General features: G+C 31.9%; 3 protein-coding genes across 5 annotated transcripts in view; 1 reads left to right on the top strand and 2 right to left on the bottom strand.

The window, feature by feature from the left end:
- The window catches only part of LOC142231839 (vesicle transport protein GOT1B), an 11,250-nt gene extending 2,271 nt beyond the window's left edge, over positions 1–8,979 (top strand). Inside the window, exons 5-6 of one of the 2 annotated variants that reach the window (XM_075302491.1) lie at positions 4,486–4,733; positions 8,795–8,979. In XM_075302491.1, the coding sequence (XP_075158606.1) occupies positions 4,486–4,530 (45 nt within the window). In that variant the 3' untranslated portion in view covers positions 4,531–4,733; positions 8,795–8,979. The remainder of the gene's footprint in view (positions 1–4,485; positions 4,734–8,794) is intronic. The other variant, XM_075302492.1, reaches the window with a different exon arrangement.
- On the bottom strand, positions 974–1,781 carry UQCR-14 (Ubiquinol-cytochrome c reductase 14 kDa subunit). The gene is made up of 3 exons (XM_075302488.1): positions 1,617–1,781; positions 1,449–1,496; positions 974–1,343 (listed from the first exon to the last, which is right to left on the bottom strand). The coding sequence occupies exons 1-3, from the start codon at positions 1,654–1,656 to the stop codon at positions 1,096–1,098; spliced, it is 336 nt and encodes a 111-aa protein (XP_075158603.1). The 5' UTR covers positions 1,657–1,781; the 3' UTR covers positions 974–1,095.
- On the bottom strand, positions 8,687–17,842 carry PIG-Q (phosphatidylinositol glycan anchor biosynthesis class Q). Of its 2 annotated transcripts, XM_075302489.1 has the most exons (9): positions 17,794–17,842; positions 16,857–17,670; positions 13,588–13,696; positions 13,391–13,526; positions 13,187–13,331; positions 13,041–13,117; positions 12,860–12,975; positions 9,011–9,125; positions 8,687–8,928 (listed from the first exon to the last, which is right to left on the bottom strand). In XM_075302489.1, exons 2-9 carry the CDS (start codon positions 17,654–17,656, stop codon positions 8,720–8,722), a joined length of 1,707 nt encoding a protein of 568 aa, XP_075158604.1. In that variant the 5' UTR covers positions 17,657–17,670; positions 17,794–17,842; the 3' UTR covers positions 8,687–8,719. The 2 variants fall into 2 exon arrangements, with proteins under 2 accessions (XP_075158604.1, XP_075158605.1); XM_075302490.1 differs by lacking the exon at positions 17,794–17,842 and having other exon boundaries at positions 16,857–17,679.
- Between the last annotated feature and the right edge of the window lie 1,472 nt (positions 17,843–19,314).

Raw genomic sequence — 19,314 nt, 5'->3', positions numbered from 1 at the left:
AGTGGTGCTATATGGACAATTTGTTTGTCATCCGATCTACATTAATAACATCAATTTGTCTCCAGTATCAAGTCGATATATTGTTTTGCTTGGAAGTTTGCGTAATTCCAACAGACGGACAGACATCGTTATATTGACTCAGTATTTTACCACGTCTCTGAAAATATATACAAATTATATATTTTTTTTATAATTTGTCGGGAAGGCCTATTTTCGGAGTTGCGGGCGCCGAAGGATTTCATTATCATTTAGATTGGTTTTAGTACTCAACGCAAATTATCTGTTGTATATCATAGACATGGAGTGGTCAATATTCGAGTGTTGCAATATTCGAATACGAATTAGATTAAGAGAATTTTGTATAGAAAAAAACAACATGATAATTAAAAAAAATCGACTATGACCATATTTTCAACAAATTTCGGTAAAGTGGATTTGTTTTATTAATTTGACCTACCCCGTATTTCAGGACCGCAACGAATATAAAAGTGGACACTGACAAAATGATCGACTGTTCAAGGATTTGAAAACAAAATGTAAAAAAGTTGAATTTTTGAATCCAGGTTTCTAAACTGTGATTTAGTGAAAGTTAGTTGCAAAATACTAGGTGTTTGGCCCTCTCAGTAAAAAGCGGTTATAAACCATTGAATTACAAATAAATACCAAACTGTACATATCAGACACGGACAGAGAGGAAAAATCTCTAATGCAACTTTGATCAAATAATTTTATCATCCACAAATGGTCCTTATAGACGAAAATAATTCTAGAATAAATACAAGGATATTTAGGCAAGAATTTTCGATGTTTCTAAATGAGCGTAAATCTTGGATTTGCATGTCTACCATTGTCCCTATGGATCTCTAATATGTTTTAACAAAAATGTACACAAATAGGTTATATGTACCCATATCTATGAGACATTGCATTCCATATTCTTATTCATAACATAATCACAGTTAGAGCCACAAAATTTCATTTAACTAAATTTTTTATTTGTATCATCATCACTTGTTTTCGCGCACAACTTATCAACGAATTTTATGTTAGAAATTACAAAATAATAGCTTTTGGGTCACTGGAACCGGGGAACTTTTAATGGTTCTTGTTCCATTCTTCACGTTCCTCACGCTCCTTGATGACTTCATTCAAATATGGTTCCAAATATTTAACATCATCTTCGTATTTTGTCCATTGTTCCTTTGGCAAAATGGTCTTGGTCATGGACAAGTGCAAAGCACGCATGATACGGTAGTTGCGTTCATCGTACAAGTTACGAGGTAGACGACGAATAGCTTCCTTGACATCTTCATTTTCGTACAAGCAATCGTCGCGATGGAGACCTAAACGGCGAAACAAAACAAGAACAATGAGGTTAGGTTTATGTAGATACAGACTTGGGACAAGTCTACTGATTGCAAAAATGTTTGATCACTGGAAGTACTTACCATATTGGTTGAATCCAGACAAGTTATATGCCCATTTACCCAAGCTGGCTATAATGTTCAAGGGAAAACAAATATTAATGTAAATCCTTGTTTACGTAATCACTATATAAATTGCATAGGATATTTTCGCATTGAAACTATTAAGGCGAGTTTTTTACGAATACTTACAGAAAACCATGGGACCACGTCGTGCAATGTAACCAGCCATTGTATTTATTTTGTAAATTTCCTATTTGATTGAAAATTTCTTTCGAAGTAAGTGCTTTTTACAGCTGAGCTCTAGAAATTCTGAAAATGTAACTTTGTCAAGTTAAATTGTCAAATTTGACATCAGATGTCAAATGAGATTGTAATAGATTAGTTGTAGAGCAACGCCTCGATTAGTTGTTGGGAAACGTAATGTGCACTGAAACGTACTTGTGTAGCGATGTGACGTTACTCTTGTAGCTATAGTAATTTTCACTTTATGGACATGTATGCACCTGTAACGGTTTTGCTTTCTATTTCTTGTGGGAGCAAATTGTAAACAGACGATAATAACGTCTTCCCAATTTTTATTAAGGCCCGTGTTCAGCTTTCGAAAATTCCTGTTGCATGCCAATAATACAGTTTAGCCATATATTTTTTATGGGAACAAAATTAAAAATCGATAACAACGCTTCATTAAATTTTCCTCTGCGAAAATACCAATGCATTTCTTATGGGTAGCAGAAATTTTGTTAGTGGTGCATACCGCCCTTTAGCAAATATAGCAATGCATTTCTTATGGTAGCGGGCTTAAAGCCAGGTATTCCCGTTGCACCGATAATACAGTAGTTCTCTATATTTCTTATGCGCTTTACAGACGTATCAGTTATTCCGGACGGAATGTCGGTGTTTGTAAAGAATCTTACAGTGTGTCGGATCGATACGACTTGTCGGCGATGACTAAATAATCGGTAAATGTGTTATCGATCCCATAAACATGCAGCAGTATCAATTATGCCTTCGGACTTAACTTATAATGTGCACAATATGTGGGATATGTTCGACACGAGCACTGTCGTCCGGAATAACTGATAGTCTGTAAAGCGCATTATAGCCCGGTATGCAGTTTTACCATACATTTGTTACGGGAGAAAAATTTAAACAATCGATAACAACGGCTCACGAAGGTTCATACCGCCTTTATGGGAGCAAATTGAAAATATTCGATAATAGCACTTCACGGAACTTTCGTTAGTAGATATAGCGGACTTAAAGGTCGACATGTAACTAAACAATCGATAACAACACCGCACGAAGGTTCATACCAAAGACAATAGAGAGAAGATGGGAGATTGGCCTCTGAGAACCACAAACCATTTACGTTGCTAGGTCCATACTTTTCGTTTATCGAACCAAACGCATACACGACAAGTATTGACATAGCATTAAAATGCAAATAAAAAGAAATTAAGTGCACGAAATAAATTTCCATAAACGGGAAAATTAATTTTTTTGTTATTGCATAAAATTTAACAGTTTCATTAAGAAAATTAAGTTATTAATTTAAAAAATAAAAAAATACAAACATGTATGGAACTAGCACCGTCAATGCAAAATTTGGTGTGACCTAGGGCAATGTCCCGTCTTCTAAAGTGTATTGTCTTTGGTTCATACCGGCCTTATGGGAGCAATTTTTAAACAATCGATAACAACGCCTCTCGAAGATTCATACCTGCCTTATCGGAGCCAATTGGAAACATTCGATATCACTTCAAGGAACTTTCGTTAGTAGATATAGCGGGCTTAAAGTCCGACATGCAGCTTTTGCAGAAATTCATTCATAATACAGTTCTCCTATTTGCGGGGCATAAGCATAAACAATCGATAATACCGCAAATACACCAATGTATTTCCTATGGATAGCGGAATTTTCGTTGGATGTGCATAACGGCCTTAACAATTTTTCAAAATTCGATTAAAGATTTATAGCTAAAATAGAGCAAAAATATACGAAATTTTTGTAAGAAAATCGACACTAACATTACCGTTTTACCATTATGACATTTTACCCAGCAAAAACTCTCATTACCCGGTAATCTTGTAGGTAAGCCTATTTAAAAATTAATAACCACTTATTAATTGGCATCGCTTCGGATTACATTTACATACGCATGTCCTAGGAGAAAAGTACTTCTCCCCAGGCATACTTTCGGCCATAAAATAAGTAGTGCATTTAAAGCAAATAATCACCTAATATGTAATGACTTATACGTAGATACACCAAAGGCAACCAAATCTTAAAAATATTGATTTCTATCGCCGATTACAATGGATTAAAATATGGCAAGTGATGCTGTAATAGGAGAACGAATGTTGTATAAATAAACAAAAAATCTAATAAATCATCTAAATAAGATTACACGCAAATTAATTTCACACTTAAAATAGAAATAAATGTAGGTTGTTTAAAGGAGTTGGATTTGTAAAGTACGTTATAATATATCCAATAGTCAATTCACATTAGGTCTCTTTTTTATAAGGCAAATGGCATTTGAAATTTAGTTTAAGTGCATTTTGGAAGTGCAATGTGAATGAGGTGTAAGAAAAGCATTTATTTAAAAAATAATATGATAATGTCATTAAACACAATTATTATGAAATATTTGTGATAAAAATTTCTTAACGGAAAAATCTTCAGAATTGCCGTTACATTACATATTCTTTTTGATTTTTTATGTAAGTGTTCAATTATGTGAATAATTATACCTAATAGTACCATTATTTATTCTATTTTATTAATGCGTTAACTACAACTGCCTAAAAATTTGAGAATAACAATTCGAAAATTACCGAGAAGTATTTATTTTTGTTATTACAAGTTATTCATTATAACTCGCCGCAATGTAATGCAACGTGTAATGACAGCTTTATTCCTGGTAATGTCAATTGTAATGAGATGTGGTTACCTAGTTTTTGCTGGGTAAGGTTACATTTACGTTTTGAGCTTATAATTGATTTACGTTTGAGCTTATAATTGATTTATAAATTATCCATATTCTTCTCTTTGCAGCTTGTCGAAAAACTTGGCGGAGATGCTGGCAGAACGAGGGTATAGTTTTAAACAACTTTTTTTTGTAATTACAATTCTGAGCTAAGGATTTATGAATACAATTTGATTAGTGTAAATTTACTTTAAACTATCCAAACAAAAAGACCAAACCAGAACAAAAATGTTTTATAACACACAGTAAACATTTGGGTTTTCTATTTTCTGAAATTCTTACTACATTACTATAGCAACTCGTGAAAAATATCTATGTAAGTTAAAAATAAAATAGCTTTGTTTTATATTATGTTATTAACGTAATGGTTTTCAATTATGGTTTGTTCATATGTAAAGATTAATCATTTTAAAATAGTTTTAACATAAATTAGAACCGTTTGAGTCTCTTGTACAATGCTAATGTGAATGTCGATAAGACAGTTTTTTTTTCGAGGAAATAGCCATATATAGTATAGCCCGGTATGCGTCCCTAGCGGACATTTCTTTTGCGTGCCAATAACACAGTTTTGCAATGTATTTCTTATGGAAGCAAATTGTAACCAATCGATAATAACACCTCACGGAATATTTTCTATGGGTAGAGGAAATTTCTGCTAGAGGTGCATACCGTCCTTCAAATTTGTCGCTAGTAGTTCGTAATAGTTAAATGTGGTTAAGGAGAATTAACTTTATAATCAACGTACCATAAATTGTAAACAATAAATAATATTGATTGTCACCGTTTTATATAATTACCCTCGATATAATTATGTCCTAAACCACATAGTGGTCAGGGTATAATAAGTTTGATCTGCCAAAAAATGTGCCTACCAGAAATATTGATTTTAGACAGCATAAAATATATACCGATCGACTCAGAATCACCTCCTGAGTCGATCTAGGGCTTGGTGTCCGTCCGTCTGTCCATGTATTTGTTGTTCACAGGATTCCGGTCGCAATTATTAACCGATTTTGATGAAATTTGGTACACGGAGTTTTTTGGGCACAAGGACGAACGCTATTGAATTTGGAAGAAATCGGATCAAATTTAGATATAGCTCCCATATATATGTATCGCCCGATTTCGACAAATGGGGTCACGTTGCGCTTTTTTTCAAACGGATCGTCACCAAATTTGGCGAAAGGTAATCTTTTTCACCGCCCTTCAAGTCTGCAAAATTTCATCCAAATCGATTCAGATTTAGATATAGCTCCCATATATATGTATCGCCGATTTTTCTAAAATTTATTTATCAACCGATCTTACTCAAAGTTGGCTAAATGTAATCTTCTATAGCACTAACTATATGTGCAAAAAAATCATCGAAATCGGTTCAGATTTAGCTATAGCTCCCATATATATGTATCGCCCGATTTTTCTAAATTTGGCCATAAAACCCTTATTTATCAACCGATCTTACTCAAAGTTGGCTAAGTGTAATCTTCTATAGCACTTACTATATGTGCAAAAAAACATCGAAATCGGTTCAGATTTAGATATAGCTCCCATACATATGTATAGCCCGATTTTCCCAAATTTGGCCATAGAACCCTTATTTATTAACCGATCTTACTCAAAGTTGGCTAGATCCAATCCCCTATAGTATTAAAGGTATGTGCAAAAAAATCATCGAAATCGGTTCAGATTTAGCTATAGCTCCCATATATATGTATCGCCCGATTTTGCCAAATTTGGCCATAATAACCTTATTTTTGACCATATAGGCCTCATTTATTACCTAATCGCACTCAAATTTTGCACAAGGTAACCGTCTGTGGTATTAATCAAACCCGAAAAATATTATGCAAATTGGTTCAGATTTAGATATAGCTTCCATATATATGCATCGCTCTATTTTCCCAAATTTGGCCATAGTACTCTTATTTATTAACTAATGTTACTCAAATTTCAAATTTTGATGTACTAGCCGATCCTATTTATACGTACTTGTAGCTCTTACCCACACTAATTGAACTATTTTCTCTTTTTTAATAATGGGCTCAATATTAGTGGCATACTAACTCCGTAGGTGCAATATCAACACAGCCAGTGTTGCTAGAAGTAGGGGAAATTCCCTATATCTACTGTTTTTCTAATATTTAGCGTAGGGCCACAATGTAGGGGCATTTTAACTCAACACAATTTGTAATAATTTTTACATATTGGTGCCTCTAGAGGAGGAAATTAGAAGCCGACAAGGCTTGATCTTTAACTATGTGTGGTAACAACAGTTACCACTCGTGCCAAAAAAATCTAACAAAATTTGAAGATTACCACAAATCTACCAAACAAATATTTCTATAGAAATTTTTGTCAAAACTTTATTCCTGTAGAAAATTTTGTCAACATTTCATTTCTATAGAAAATTTTTTCAAAATTGTATTTCTATAGAATTTTTTTTTCAAAATATTATTTCTATAAAAAATTTTCTCGAAATTTTATTTTTTCTCAAAATTTTATTTTTATAGAATTTATTGTCAAAATTTTATTTTTATAGAGATTTAACAAAAAAGATTACTATTTTGGGTAGAATTCTACCAACTGTGGCAACCGTTGTGGTAATACAAATTTATATTCTAAGTTATATACGTTGCATATTCATGTTTTAAGATAATAAAGTACTTAGAACCATTTGTTTTGTAAAATTTTTTAAATTTAACGAAAAATATTGTAGGGAAAATTGTATGGGAAAGTAGGGAACTTTTTTTGTCCTTGTAGGGTAAACCGAACATTTTCCCTGGCAACATCCCTTAATTTTCTTAAATATGCAACTTCGGTTTATCTCCCAGACCTATATCAATGTTATCACACAAATGTTTATGAGTACTAATTCAGTAAGGGTGGTGTAGGGTATGATATAGTCGGGCCCGCCCGACTTTCTACTCTACTTACTTGTTTTTGTGTATGAAGTATTCTTGCTTATGGCATAGCTCAAAGAGCATGGTAATTCAACAATTTTTGTTTTTTTTTTTGTAAAGACAAAAATTAATTATTTTTGTGTTTTTCATAATTAAATTTCAATTTATTAAGACAATACAAATAATAGTGTGATACTACTAATTCCAATCGAAACATTTTAAATATTAGGCGTGTTTGAAACCGAATCTTATTACTCGGTCCCATGTTACAAATTTGCTATGGTGAGAAATATGAAAGGGGGTACCATGTTCGTTTTTTTTCCCTCCAAAAATATTAATGACGACGGATATATTTTTATCGAATTTTGTCAAATCACGGGCTTTGATTACAAACCATTGCATATTTTTGAAATTCATTGATTCTAAAAAGTAATCGTGTAAATAAATTGGTTTTCGGCGCTGAAACCGAACACTCACCTTAACCAGATGAATTTAACATTTGTTCAAAACGAGACAAAGGCGTGGCGAGTCGTAATATTAAAAAAAATTTATACAATTGATAATCTGTCATAGTCAAAAATTGCAATTTTATTGATAAGACCATTTATATGTTATAGTATTAACAAACATAAGTTTTGGAACAATTCTATAGATTTTTATTTAAGGACTGCAAATATATTCGTTATAGAAAATTGGTATAAAAGAAGGCAATGTTGTTAAAAGAAAAAAAAAAAAACTACCGAAAAATATCAAGGCCTATGATTTTGTAAACGTCAATAATTTCCAACAAAGGGCCTGTTTGAAACCGAAACATTTTACTAGCATTGGTAAAAATTTGACGTAAATCGAGGTGTGTATAATTTCACTAGCAAAGGGGGCTAGTAAGAAATTTGACATTTGTTGAAAATTCTTCACATTTACGACATCACTAGGCTAGGCATGTTTCGATTATATCAAAACGAACAAAAAGTAATTTTATTTGTTAAAGAAATGAGTACACCAAATTAGCAATTGTTTTTTACCATAGTAAATTGATATCTCACCATAGTAAAAAGTTTCGGTTTCGAACAGGCCCAAGTGTCTATTTATACTCCCCTCGATTTTCGTAAAATGTTTACCAATAGTAGTAAAAAGGCTCGAACAGTCTCATTATCAAAAAATTAGCAATTAAAATTTTTGTTTTTATATTGCGTATGATGCATATGGAAGTCGACTTAAAATGAATAATCCAAGTGTCAATCAGCTTTTAATTTCCTGTAGTATTACCTGTATATATGTGAAATTATCACAACATTGTCCAATTTTTTATATTATATTTATTTTTCTTTTTCTGAAATGGCATTTTTTCATTGACCAGCATTTAACAAAATTTTGCTTATATTATTTTTTATTCTTACATTTTTTAAAATGTTCCACCTAATATTTTTTGGCATATAGTTTTAATTGAATTATTTTCATTTGCTACTAACTCTTGCAGGACTCCACTATGACATGATAGTACTCGACCCAAGGATGATGAATTAACACTTATTTTGAAAACACACATTTCTATTTTTGATTTTTCCATAATAGGCGATGGCGTGTGTTCTATATGATCTAACTGTAACGATTCTAAATAAATAAAAATAAATGTAGTTTGCTATTTTTGTATAAAAAAAAATATATATATAGACATTTCTTTTTTGCTATTTACCAGTATCATAAAAACAACCAATAGTCCAATTTAATAGCATTTCCATGGGAAATTCTAATATTTGCCTTCGTATAGTTTTCAAAATGAAACTAACAAAGTTAATGCACAGTCTTAACTGGAAGATAAATAAAATAAAAAAATTTTTGAAATTATAAGAATGTTATTATTTTATAATTTTACAATTATTAATCGAGCTTTATGGACAGATTTAGATTAAGGAACCTGATTAATAGAGTCATTGAAAAGAAAACGCCAGATACAAATCTATACACGCCTGGACTGTACATGTTTCGATTCAGGCGAATGAATCTTTCCACAGCCTTTAGTATAGATAACTCAATTTTGGGCCCTTTATGCTAACTCCTTATGGAGAAAGCATTTGGGAATTTTTCCTCTTACAAATTTATTATTATTTGATATTTCTTTATGGCAACAAGTGATTGGCCATAAATCACTGGTGAAATTAACATGGAGTTTTCATAGGAAGGGTCAATTGACCCCCACATAGACACCTACAAACCAATCAGCTCCAAACGCCATTGAACACTTACACCCATGTTCCGATATCCACTTCAATTCCACTTCCACTATTCACGTCAAATCCACGAACGTGAAAATTTGGTGTTCTTAATTCCACGTTCTTTTTTGAACTTTTCTGTAACCAGCTGAGTTGCACAAATCACATAAAAATTCACTAAGGTGGAAATCAAAATAAGTGGAATCAAAAGACTTATTATAATTTATTATATTTTCAATTAAAAATGACGCAGTTTTAATAAAACTCATGTATTAAATATAAAACATTTCAAATTTTTACGCGAGTACTTTTTTTTAACTGGAAATACACCCATCTTGGACATAATTCAACTTTCACCGAGACTTTTGCAAGTGAATTGATTTCACGAAAATTCCGGTGAAAGTGGATTGTAGGACACGAAAATCGTGGAATTGATTCACATTCACCTGGGAGTGGATTTGGGAACATGGGCAATAGAGTTGAAACGTCAATTTAAATGTTAGTGATATGTAGGAAATGAACAAATGTAGGGAAAATATAACTGAAGAAACATATCTAAAAATAGAACTGTCCCTGTTATAGATGAAAAAGGGCCAGAAAAGTGTTAATTAACCCCATGATAGAGACATTTGAACCGGTTAGGGGATGAATTCATTGTGTTCTAAAGACAATTGCATGAAGTGGCTAACAATTGGCTAAATATAACCAGTCCCATGACCAGTATAAAATTCCAACTGCTTGGAAAAAGGGGTCAATTGGCACCAAAAAACTGAAGAGTAATGCCAACTACTGGTACTTGTTGTTGTTGAGTGCAATCACACTTAAGTGCCACACCCGACATTTTGTGGGTAAGATTGCAATACAAAAAAGCCACCGGTTGCAGTTCTCTCACTCGTCTCATGGATTTTTCGTTTGCAAACATTCCCATACATTTCTTATGTGTTATGGAAATTTCTCTAGGGGAGCATAGTGAGGTAAAAGCCTGATATGCAGCTCTTGCGAAAATTACTGTTCCATGCAATTAATAGAATTGCTCATGTGTGTATTATGAAGGAAATGTGTAAACAAACGATAACAACGCTTTGCGGAATTTCCTACAACAGAGAAGCCAATGTATTTCTTATGGTTAGCTGAAATTTCGTTAGAGGTGCAACCAGGCTCAAGATTACGGTTGCCACAGTTGGTGGAAATCTATCAAAAATGGTCGATTTTTTACTGATTGGTAGATTTTACATAATATTCCTCTTCACAAATGTTCTCTAATATAAATTTTTTACAAAATTTTCTATCGAAATAAAATTTTGACAAAATTTTCTATAGGAATAAAATTTTGACAAAATTTTCTCTGAGAATAAAATGTTGACATTTTCTCTAGGAATGAAATGTTGACAACATTTTCTATAGGAAAACTTTAATAAAACCTTCTATAGAAAGAAGTTTTGACAAAGGTTAGGTTAAAGTGGCAGCCCGATTAAGATTCAGGCTCACTTAGACTATTCAGTCCATTGTGATAGAAGTTTTGACAAAGTATTCTATAAAAATTTTTTTTTGATAAAATTTCTATAGAAATAAAATTTTGATAAATAAATAAAACTTTTGACAAAAGTTTCAATACAAATAAAATTTTGACAAAATTTTCTATAGAAATAAAATTTTCACAAAAAAAAAACAAACTTCAAAATGACATTTTTTTATTTGGTAGTTTTTTGGTAAAATTTCCTTCAAATTTTGGTAGATTATTTTTGGTTCGTGTGCCAACCGTGCTTAACCCTTTCACTACCGATGTCCACTTAGAAGGACATTCGAAAAAGACACCAAATTCTATTTTCCCACTTAGTTTCGATTAATTTCTCGATGTTATTTTAAAGTAGAGGTTTTAATCTAAATAAGCTATAAATATTGTCCATATTGGTGAGGTCTAAAATAAATTTTTATAAACTTCTTTAACAATAAACGAAAAATACGAAAATTTAAGACAATTTTTCTACTGTATGTTTCTAGTAAACAGACATTTATACAAAAACTATAGCTGATACTTTTACGGGTTCTTTTTTGTATTTTTTGTCACACTTTGAAATATATTATAGGCCAAATAACGCTTATTTTCGTAAGGCCATTTGGTCACAATTCATGAATCAAGTTTTCAGAACAAGCTCATATTGCTCTTGAAGTAATTGAGGTAGATTTTTAAAATGACAATTTTTGTTTTACATGCTGTTAGTACAACTAAAAACAGATGAAAAATAAAAGTTTTTAACATTAGATTTATTTCGGTAGTGAAAGGGTTAACCCTCTAATGGTTTATTTAATAAGGAAGCTTTTCGTAAAACACACCTTAAGACAACAAAAATGGGCAAAATAAAAACAAAACTTATTTGAAACTATTCAAGAGGCTTTGCAGCATATGCTGAATTTTACGGTATAATATTTTCTTGCTTAGTTCTCTTGCTTTTGTGTCGTTAACATTGAAAATTTAATCAGATGGGAAAAAATTGGGGCATTAGAGGGTTAAGATCCATGCAGAGAGTATAAAAAGACAAGAGGACGAAACTGTGAAGCGAAACTACGTCAGTAAGTGGCACTCATAAGGAAAGTTTCTCTAATATCTCTAATATCGGCGCTTCTCTCAAATATCATACAGTTTGCGTCGGCGTCGCCCAGTTCAGTTCTCTGCCGGCTTTACGAAACGTAAGGAAAATATAATTTAGAACCTACTTTGTAATAACAACTGTTCTTTTATATAAATCTTTTCATACTATTAAATTTTTCGGCGGACAATTTGAAATTATAACTGCCGATGCCTTTATAAACAATTTATCAAAACAGCGCTTCGACCGCAACGTCGGTAATATCAAAGCTGCAGGTATTGTGCGACATCTGTACGGTGGACATTTGTTGTTTTTGTAGAAGAGAAATTTTCGTGTTGTTGTTGTTGTTGTAACAGTTTATTGTGATTTTCGTCCTCTTGTTTTCTTAATACTCTCTGATCCATGTACACATAGAGTTCACTGATCGATACAACTGTTTCATTTTCCCATACATACGGTGTATAGGGTCGGTAATAACGTCTATCGAGAATTATTTATTCAAAAAGTTCAGTAATACAAAGCCGATTGAAGCCTTAAACAATTATTATTGATGTGTACATATTATGTACTACATAACAATGTGTCAACAATTTTGCTAGAATATCAATCATTTTTGTATAGATTACATTCAGCTAAATTTTGGCGTTCGGTAAAAATTAACCGAGTGAACATTGAACTTGTGCGATTTCAAAAACATATATTTTCCCCAAAATATTGTAACATAATATTTAGAAAAAAACTTACTGTGGTAAAGACAACATAGTAGGTAACAATTGTGGGGAACAAGAACAATAAACAAGCAAAGAAAACAGTTCCCAAATACAATTGTCGATTCTTATAGGTATGGGATTCCACACGATCTAGAAATATATTAAAATTAAATTTCTCTGATATAATTACAAAACAAAATAGGGTAACCACTTACTTTTTAAAACGTTTCTCCTTTTACCTAAAAACATTTTCCATAAAACTTGAAGACCTTTAATTTCTACTTTATATAATCTGTAAAAAAGATAAAAAAATTTTTGTAGATATAATAATTTTAACATTTATTTATATAACATTGCTTACACTGATGCATATATACTAAAACAATGAGCATGTAGACCAATTACAGATATTATGTCAGTTAATAAAGCCAATTGGTACGATAGGCCCATGGAACCCAAAAATGTAATTGGTATAAACAATTGGCGTATACAAGGTTCAATTTCATCTGCAACAAAAGAAAATATTATGATTGGATATTATCAGGAAATTCATGTATGAGCATACTTAAAAATGTATCCCATAACTCCACATGGTAGCCAAAGCATTTGAGCAAAAATTTATTGAGTTGTACATTTAATTTTAAACCTATGGGAGATCCTTCCAAAGACAATAAAAGTATTCTAAATTTGGTGACAACAAACTGTAAAAAGTGTTAAATTTTTTGGAATTATTTACTAAATTAAAATTTTTTAAGAACTTACATGTGAAGCTTTGATAAGATAGTCTCCAGGACTATCGATATAGAATACTAAAATTACCATAACACAAAGTCCCAAAAATGTGTCGAAGGCTATGTTGAAACGCCGTTTTCTGAAATGAAAATGATTTTTATTATTTTATTAATATTTTTAATTTGATTTGATGGTGTGTACACTGTTCCTACGTTATGGGGACGAGGCCCTAACGGTCGGAAGGGGCGATGGGATCATCGAAAAAAAATAGTTGTTTTGAAAATCTGCTTTTCCACTAAGTGTATTGTGGCCCTAAAAAAACGAATGTATTTTTCCCAATCTTAAAACACGGCTAATGGATTTTTGGTGTTTACTAAAACCAACTTTAAGTTTGAGAAGGAAAATAGAGTCAACCTTTTTATCACTACTACAAAAAAGGCCTTCCCATGCAACTAATTTTCGATGTTCTTTGATCAATTGGCCAGACTTTGGTCTCCAAAATCATGTTCTCATGACCTATAAAACCTTTTATTCTGATTTATGTATTTGCACGAGTTTTTATACCATATACCACCACCATAAAAAGGTGACGGGGGTATAATAAGTTTGTCATTCCGTTTGTAACGCATCGAAATATCGATTTCCGACTATATAAAGTATATATATTCTTGATCAGGGAGAAATTCTAAGACGATATAACCAAGTCCGTCTGTCTGTCTGTTGTAATCACGCTACAATCTTCAATAATAGAGCAATCATGCTGAAATTTGGCACAAACTCGTCTTTTGTCTGCAGGCAGGTCAAGCTCGAAGATGGCCTATATCGGTCCAGGTTTTGATATAGTCCCCATATAAACCGATCCCCCGATTTGGGCTCTTGAACCTATAGAAACCGTAGTTTTTATCAAATTTGGCTGAAAATTAACAACTTGATGTATTTTAGGACTATAAAGAGGATGTCAAAAAATTGTGAGAATCGGTCCATGTTTTGGTATAGCCCCCATATAGAACGATCTCCCAATTGTACTTCTTGGGTTTTTGGAAACCGTAGTTTTTATCCACTTTGCCTACAATTGGAAATCTAGAGGAATTTTAGGACCATAAAGACTTGTGCATAAAATGGTGAGTATCGGTCCATGTTTTGGTATAGCCCCCATATAGACCAATCTCCCGATTTTACTTCTTGGGCTTATAGAAACCGTAGTTTTTATACAATTTGCCTGAAATTGGAAATCTCAAGGTATTGTAGGACCACAAATACGTGTGCCGAAAATGGCGTGTATTGCTCCATGTATTGGTATATCCCCCATATAGACCGGTCTCCTGATTTTACTTTTTGGGCTTTTAGAAAACGTAGTTTTTATCCAACTTGCCTCAAAATGGAAATATGGAATGTTTTTAGGACTACAAATAGGTAGTTTTTATCCAATTTGTTTGCCGAAAACTGTGAGTATCGGTCAATATTTTAGTATAGCCCCCATAAGACCGATATCCCAATTTAACTCCTTGGGTTTCTAGAAACCGTAGTTTTATACGATTTGCAAAAAACGTAAATATAATTGTATTTTAGACTCACAAAAACGTGTATCGGATTTATTTTCATTGGTACATTTAGTAAGGCCTCCATATAGACCGATTTCTCTTCTTGAGGGTATAGAAGGCGCACTGATGATGAGAACTGCTTGAAACTGAATGTAAAATTTCCAGATTTTACTTCTCGTAATCATTTAAATAATGGGGGTGAAAATCTACAGATTTTAGATTTTAAATCAAGGCGTTATTTCATCAGTTTCTTGCATGATATGTTAATGATTCCTCTAAAACTCAAACAAAATCTATAATCTGAACTAGTCTTCACAAGTAAAATCTTTAAATTTATATTCGGGAAGTTTAGTGGTTGAACGGCTCTGCTTGGGAGAATATCTGTCATCAAACCCCCCTGAACTTTCAAAGGAAACTATAATATTTGATTCATGGTGGTGGGTATATACGATTCGGCCCGGCCGAACTTACTGCTGTATATACTTGCCCACTTATTATGTTATGAAGATCGTTGCCTTAAATAAAAAGTAATCAGGACACTCGCTAGTCCGACGAATTGTGACAGCATGATCTTATAAAAAACTTCATACGTAGAACAAAACTATTATAAGATGGATTCATTTTTATGCCAGACGCTATAGCAAGTGGATCACATAACTTGCCACAACTGTAGCATATGTACGTATAAGGCAACGACAGAATATGATGTCATGATTAGTTTTTGAAGATTGAAATAAATAGTGACTGTAACTTTAATTATAAACATAATAAAAACATTAAAATATCCTATCCGAATTAAAGTAAACAAAATGATTATACCCTAAACCACATAGTGGTCAGGGTGTAATAACTTTGATCTGCCATATATACCGATCGACTCAGAATCACCTCCTGAGTCGATCCAGCCCTTGGTGTCCGTCCGTCTGTCTGTCCTTATATTTGTTGCTCGTAGGATTGAGGTCGTAATTATTAACTCATTTTAATGAAATTCGCCATATGGCGTTTTTTTGGCACAAGGACAAACGCCATTGAATTTGGAAAAAATGGGATCAAATTTAGATATAGCTCCCATACATATGTATCGCCCGATTTCGATAAATGGGGTCAGATTGCGCTCATTTACTAACCTATCGGCGTCAAACAAAGTATTCTAATTTACCACCCTTCCACAAAGTATTCTAATTTACCACCCTTTAAGTGTGCAAAATATCATCGAAATTAGTTCAGATTTAGATATAGCTCCCAGTTATATGTATCGCCCAATTTTGCCAAATTTGGCCATAAAACTCTTATTTATCAATCGATCTTACTCAAAGTCGACCAAATCTAATTTTTTATAACACCTCATATATCAGATTCCGTTATATTCACTAAACCTGCAAAAAATCGTCCAAATCAGTTCAGATTTAGATATAGCTCCCATATAAATGTATCGCCCGATTTTGAAGAATGGCCCCTAATAACCCTATTTTTGACAATAGTGGCCTCATTTATTAACCGATCTTACCGAGTATTAGCCGATCGTAGATAGACTTACATGTAGCTCTTACATAAATATTTCTTTCGAACGGTCCCATCGCCCACTCCCATAACCATGTACCCCTTAATGTTCTTAAATATGGAAATTCAGTTTATCTCCCAAACCTATACCATTGATATCCCACCAACGCTTATGTTTACTAATTCAGTAGGGGTGGTTTAGTGTGTGATATAGTCGGCCCCGCACGACTTTCTACTTTATTTACTTGTTTCACTTACCTACAATTACGGAATTTTATCCATTCTTTATAATGTTCGCATAGAACCGTATGTTGGAAGATATATTTGAAAGGCGGTTGGTACAAGAAAAGCGTCAAAGTCCACATCATGAAATTGAAAATAAATCCAAATACACGAAAGACACAACGTTTAATATCGTTCAAGAAAAAATCTCCTGTGACAGATTCCATTGTGGTTGATTTGATTTTTTCTTTGGCTTGGAGAAGTTGAAACAGGAAATGCATATCATTATTTGGAAACTTGTCATCGGTGTCTTCTTGGTCTCCTAGAGTAGTATCTTTGGAATTCGTTGTGGTTGATGTCACCTCTCGCATTGCCTCACTCAAATCTTGTAGTTTCAAAACTCTTCTCTCATCATAAAGGAAGACATTTATTTTACCCGATTTTTGGGTTTTAATACTTAGTTTATGCAAATATATATTGGGGGTATGACTATCGTATCCAAACACCAAGGATACATCTTGGTCACTATTAAGTGCTGGCACTTGAGCATTTAGTATATGACCTAAATGGCGAAAATGTTTGGTAAGCTCCTCTTCCTTCAGTCTTTTTTCTTCTAATTCAGCATCTTCCGAGGAAATTTTAGATTGGATTTTGTCTATGGCACACACAATATAATATGATATGCTACGTTCGCCAATTATTGTTTCTCCATATATATCACAATTTTCTTTGAGGCTGAATATATTTTCCGGTAAGAATATTTTTATCATTTTAATTCGTTGTCGTTGTTTATCTATTGCTAATTTTTTTTGCATGGTGTGCGGTAGAGATGTCATTCCAGGGTTCTGTTCTACAATTAATGGGAATGTAAATTAAATATTTATTGAGAAAAGAGGAATTTTTAATCAAATCGAGGATAATTGTTGTCATTATTCATTGAGAATTTATTCCAGATTTTTTCTAGTATATTTACTTAGTTGAATTTTGCACTACAAATGTTGAGGTCTCTACTAAAATATTAATGATTTAAAGAAATCCCGGCTGACATCCCTAATAAACAGCTGTTTTGCTTTAGTTATATAGGGTTAATGTCAAACGTATTGTATAGTGAGGGTATAGATTTTGTTGACTGGCACCAGCTGTGCTTTGTAACGGTAATTAACAAATTAAAACTTAAAGGGACTGTGACATATTTCTGCAGAAAAGTTAGGCATTTCAGAAAGTACCTTTTATGTTTTATTTAGCTAGTTGGACCTAAATTCAGAAAGTATGCAAATGTTAGAAATCACAAAACGTTAGTTTTGGGGCAGAATAAATATCAAGATAAAATTTAGAAAAAATGCACAAAGGACTGAAAAAAAAAATGCATGAATTTGAATGGATAATACGGTCCATAAATAACATTTAATGTTAGAACATTATTTCATGTATATGTTGACCATAAATGGTCCACCGCTTAATTCAATTTCGGCATATTCTTTGCAATATTTCGGCCGTTATCTCAAAATTTTAAGAAAATGTTATCAAAAATCTACCAAATAAAAAAAAAAAAATCAAAATAGGAGTTTTGATCAAAATTTTGTGGTTAGTATGAAAAAAATGTGTTTTTTTCTTCCAAAGAAATGTTTTATTATTTTATTTTAGTTATTTCGGTTACTACTTCTACAAAAAGGTAGGACTTACTCACAATGGAATTTGATAGTAAAATTAAAACTTTTAAAAATATATTTATAGAAAATTTTGTTTCTATTGAAAATTTTGTCAAAATTTTATTTCAATGGAAATTTCTGTCAAAATTTTATTCTTTAGAAAATTTTCTCAAAATTTTATTTCCACAGAAAATTTTGTCAAAATTTGATTTCTATAGAAAATTTTCTCAAAATTTTATTTCCATAGAAAATGTTGTCAAAATGTTATTTCTTTAGAAAATTTTCTCAAAATTTTATTTCTATCGAAAATTTTCTCAATGAAAATTTCTGTCAAAATTTTATTCTTTAGAAAAATTTGTCGAAATTTATTTTCTAAAGCAAATTTTGTCGAAATTTTATTTCTATAGAAATTTTTCTCAAAATTTTGTCAAAATTTTACGTCTATACAAAATTTTGTCAAAATTTGATTTCTATGGAAAATTTTCTCAAAAAATTATTTCCATAGAAAATGTTGTCAAAATGTTATTTCTTTAGAACATTTTCTCAAAATTTTATTTCTATCGAAAATTTTCTCAATGAAAATTTCTGTCAAAATTTTATTTCTATCCAAAATTTTATTCTTTAGAAAAATTTGTCGAAATTTTATTTCTAAAGCAAATTTTGTCGAAATTTTATTCCTATAGAAATTTTTCTCATAATTTTATTTCTCTAAAAAATTTTCTCAAAATTTTATTTCCACAGAAAATGTTGTTAATATTTTATTTCTTTAGAAAATTTTCTCAAATTTTCTATAGAAAATTTTGTCAACTTTTTTTCTATAGAAAATTTTGTCAAATTTTATTTCT

The sequence above is a fragment of the Haematobia irritans genome, chromosome 3 (assembly GCF_050003625.1).
Source record: "Haematobia irritans isolate KBUSLIRL chromosome 3, ASM5000362v1, whole genome shotgun sequence".
Classification (NCBI taxonomy): Eukaryota; Metazoa; Arthropoda; class Insecta; order Diptera; family Muscidae; genus Haematobia; species Haematobia irritans.
This window is presented reverse-complemented; position numbering and strand designations above follow the sequence as displayed.

Bases quoted from the DNA above. Each gene is read 5' to 3' on its own strand.
- UQCR-14 (XM_075302488.1), bottom strand. From the start codon at position 1,656: ATGGCTGGTTACATTGCACGACGTGGTCCCATGGTTTTCT. The intron at 1,497-1,616 runs GTAAGTATTCGT...TGAACATTATAG, and splicing joins ACGTGGTCCCATGGTTTTCT to CCAGCTTGGGTAAATGGGCA. The intron at 1,344-1,448 runs GTAAGTACTTCC...TTCGCCGTTTAG, and splicing joins GTCTGGATTCAACCAATATG to GTCTCCATCGCGACGATTGC.
- PIG-Q (XM_075302489.1), bottom strand. From the start codon at position 17,656: ATGACATCTCTACCGCACACCATGCAAAAAAAATTAGCAATAGATAAA. The intron at 13,527-13,587 runs GTAAGTTCTTAA...CACTTTTTACAG, and splicing joins ATCTTATCAAAGCTTCACAT to TTTGTTGTCACCAAATTTAG. The intron at 12,976-13,040 runs GTAAGTGGTTAC...ATATATTTCTAG, and splicing joins AAGGAGAAACGTTTTAAAAA to ATCGTGTGGAATCCCATACC.